Source organism: Pygoscelis adeliae, unplaced genomic scaffold, assembly GCF_000699105.1.
Source record: "Pygoscelis adeliae isolate BGI_AS28 unplaced genomic scaffold, ASM69910v1 Scaffold263, whole genome shotgun sequence".
NCBI lineage: Eukaryota > Metazoa > Chordata > Aves > Sphenisciformes > Spheniscidae > Pygoscelis > Pygoscelis adeliae.
In genome coordinates, this window is record NW_008824552.1 from 10,069 (window position 1) to 13,432 (window position 3,364).

General features: G+C 48.2%; 1 protein-coding gene across 1 annotated transcript in view; it reads left to right on the forward strand.

Annotated features, from left to right (window-relative positions):
- Positions 1-3,057: 3,057 nt before the first annotated feature.
- KCTD14 (potassium channel tetramerization domain containing 14) overlaps positions 3,058-3,364 on the forward strand; it is a 3,778-nt gene continuing 3,471 nt past the window's right edge. Inside the window, exon 1 of the mRNA XM_009321923.1 lies at positions 3,058-3,117. Coding sequence (XP_009320198.1) covers positions 3,058-3,117 — 60 coding nt within the window. The remainder of the gene's footprint in view (positions 3,118-3,364) is intronic.

Consider the following 3,364-nt stretch of genomic DNA (forward strand, 5'->3'; position numbering starts at 1 on the left):
GTGCCCCTGTACTCGGCACTGGTGAGGCCGCACCTCGAATACTGTGTTCAGTTTTGGGCCCCTCACTCCAAGAAGGACGTCGAGGTGCTGGAGCGTGTCCAGAGAAGGGCAACGAAGCTGGAGAGGGGTCTGGAGAACAAGTCTGCTGAGGAGCGGCTGAGGGAGCTGGGGGTGTTTAGCCTGGAGAAAAGGAGGCTGAGGGGAGACCTCATCGCTCTCTACAACTACCTGAAAGGAGGCTGTAGTGAGGTGGGGTTGGTCTCTTCTCCCAAGCAACAAGTGACAGGAAAAGAGGAAATGGCCTCAAGTTGCGCCAGGGGAGGTTTAGATTGGATAATAGGAAAAATTTCTTCCCCAAAAAGGTTGTCAAGCACTGGCCCAGGCTGCCCAGGGAAGTGGTTGAGTCCCCATCCCTGGGGGTATTTAAAAGACGTGTAGATGTGGCATGTAGGGACATGGTTTAGTGGTGGACTTGGCAGTGCTAGGTTAATGGTTGGACTTGATGATCTTAAGGGTCTTTTCCAACCTAAGCAATTACATGATTCTATGTAGTTGGTGGGATTAAAACGTCCCAGAAGAAGCACAAATAATATCAGACTTTTCACATACATGGTGACTGCCAGTCAAAATACTTCACAGACTTCCAGGCTGATTTTTTGTCCCATAATGTGCCAGCAAAAGTGGCCAAGATATAAAAAAGGAGCAAGAGAGTGGAGGAACCAGACCATTATGTTCATCAGACTGAAGAACCGGCTGTGGTTGGCCTAGCAGTAGAAAAGAATTGCGGACATCAGCTAACAACTATTCCTTTTGCTGAAGTGGTGAGGAACTGTGCTGTGGCATTGAAGGTTTGGCTTCAAACCCTATCAACCCTTGATTCTGGTTTGGGGAAACCTTCCAGATGAGCTTTTGCACAAAGTAACCTCTTCTACTGCTCTTCACCCTTCCCTAGTGAAAAGCTTGTGTAAGCAGAGAGGTGACGGTCCACCCGTCTATCCAGTTCTGCAGCTGCAGAAGGAAAGGCTATCACCTCCAGCATCAAAGACGTGCCGTATAGAACGAGTATGAACTCCACCTCAGTCAGTTATATCCAGGATATTTTCTGAAGCACCTACGTAAGCCCACCCAAAGAATGGGATTTGCAGGAATCAAAGGCACAGAAGATGCAGATCTTCCAGCTCTCCCTGTTTTCCAATAAGCATTGATTTTTAAAAATTTATTACAAGTCACAAAACCTGGGCTCCCAAGCAGACCTCACTAGTGCATCCAGCACTGTTAATTCTTCTGGTCTGGCAAAGGGAAAATTCAAGCCCTTCTATTCAAAGCAGCAGGGATAACTCAGACACAGGTTATTATTGAGGATCCCTCGGGATGCTTTAGAGCAGCAGAAGCAAAATGTAAGGTGGGTTTGATGAGAGGTCCACCCAAATGCACAAAGCATTCAAAAGAATCTGGGTCCAGCTTTGATGGAGCCTTGGGTGAGGACTGGCTTTATTCTCAAGGTGAGTGAATCAGTGCAAGTCATAACACTTTTTGCTCCGTGCCTCAAGCTTCTGGTCAGATTGATGCTGTCTTCTGGGAGGATATAGATCCAGCAAAACCCCTGGCAGATGCAAAGCCAGCAAAGCTGGTGTCCATAAGCACAATGCAGCTTTTGTGCAAATGGTTTCCTTACATACCACGCTGTTGTTTTTCATCATTAAAATCTCCCCCGGGAAGACTTTTTAGGAAGCGCTGTATTTGTCTGAGATTTTCCCTTTGGTTGCTGGTATCAGGAAGCAGCTTGAAATGAAAGAGAGTGAGGCAAGGTTGGTACAGGAGGTAATACCTTTTATTAGATCAACAGAAACTGGAAAAATGGAAAAAAAACCCAAGCAAGCTGAAACAGAAGCTGACAGACCTGAGAAAGCCTCGTGTGCCCTAAAGCATGGATGTTTTTATCCATCTATATCAGCTGATCTAATAAAAGATATTGTCTCTTGTTACAAAGATTGACTTACACCTCTGGACAATCACGTCCACGGCAATTTTGCCACCATAATGGAACAAAGAGACAGAAGTGATGAGTGGCCTGAAGACAAACTTGAAAGCAACAGTGCGCTCAGAAACACCTAGAATAAAACCAAGGAGACTCTGCAGGCCTGTGGTCCAGATCTGGAGAGGTTATTTAGGGTCACTCTGATTTGATCCTCTTCATTTAAAAAATGATCACAGACATCCTTGTGAGTGTTTCAATGCTGCGAGAAACAGTCCCACTACCACTAAACCTGTGGTCTCCACTTTTGATATTCGGTGGATCCAGGATATTAGAAAACAATGTCATGCAAAGATACTAATCAAATATTTATGACAAATTGAAAAGAATAGTTCAGGCTCAAGCAGAGATTCAGGTTTGGTTTTATTTACCTTGCACAAATTACTCAGTGCCCAGAGACTGTATTGGCAAGGAAGAAAACGCCACCACCTTGGACAGATTGTAGACACCCTGGATCCGACATGGATACATCAGACAAATGGGATCAATGAGATGGTTTGGGATAAACCGTGCTTGAAAACAGCAGCACACGGAGGCCAAAAAGCTGTGAAAATGTTTGCTGGTTTCGATACAACCGGTTCGCGAGGCAGAGGCAGTCGCGCAGGCACGCGCTGCGGGTCTGCTCAGAGGTGCTCTGCGCACTGGGCCTCCTTCGGAAAGCATTATTTGGCTCTTGGTCACCGCAGAGATAGCATTACAGGAGGTGTGCGCTGGCAGCCGGCCCGAGTCCACCCTGCACCTTGCTGGTTGCCAGAAAACTAATGAGCAAATACTTCCGCTTTCAGGCTGTTCCCTCCCCTCTCCCTACACCTGCAACCCGTACCAGGGCTGCGTCTGGAGCAAACTGGAGCCTCCGGGGCAGCGGCTGGGCTGAGAGCTTGGAAAAAAACCTGACCCACCGAAGAGAAAAACAAGTGAAAGAGGACTGGAGCACGGCAGGGAGTCACCCTGCGTGTGGGGCAGGACCCGAGCACTGAGCAGCAGGCTTTCCCACACCGCTGAGCTGTCACCTCTTGGGGGAGATGAGCATTTCGTCGGAGCACAAGCCCCTTGGGAAGCAGGTCACCGGCAGCCTGCATTCGGTGAGTAAGGTACGGGCTCGAGGGCACAGTTTCCTCCTGTGGGATCAAATCATCCCCTTTGGGCTACATTAGGGTGTTTTTTCCCCCCATCTGTTATTCTGAAGACACCAGGGCTTGCCAGGTATGTGACCAAGAAGAGGACTCCAGGTACAAAGCTGTGTCTGACTCTGGCCTGTTTGCAGCAGTTTGCTTACATAGGGGCCATGTCCCTCGCAGGCATGCAAGGTCTGGCAACAGCAAATAACCA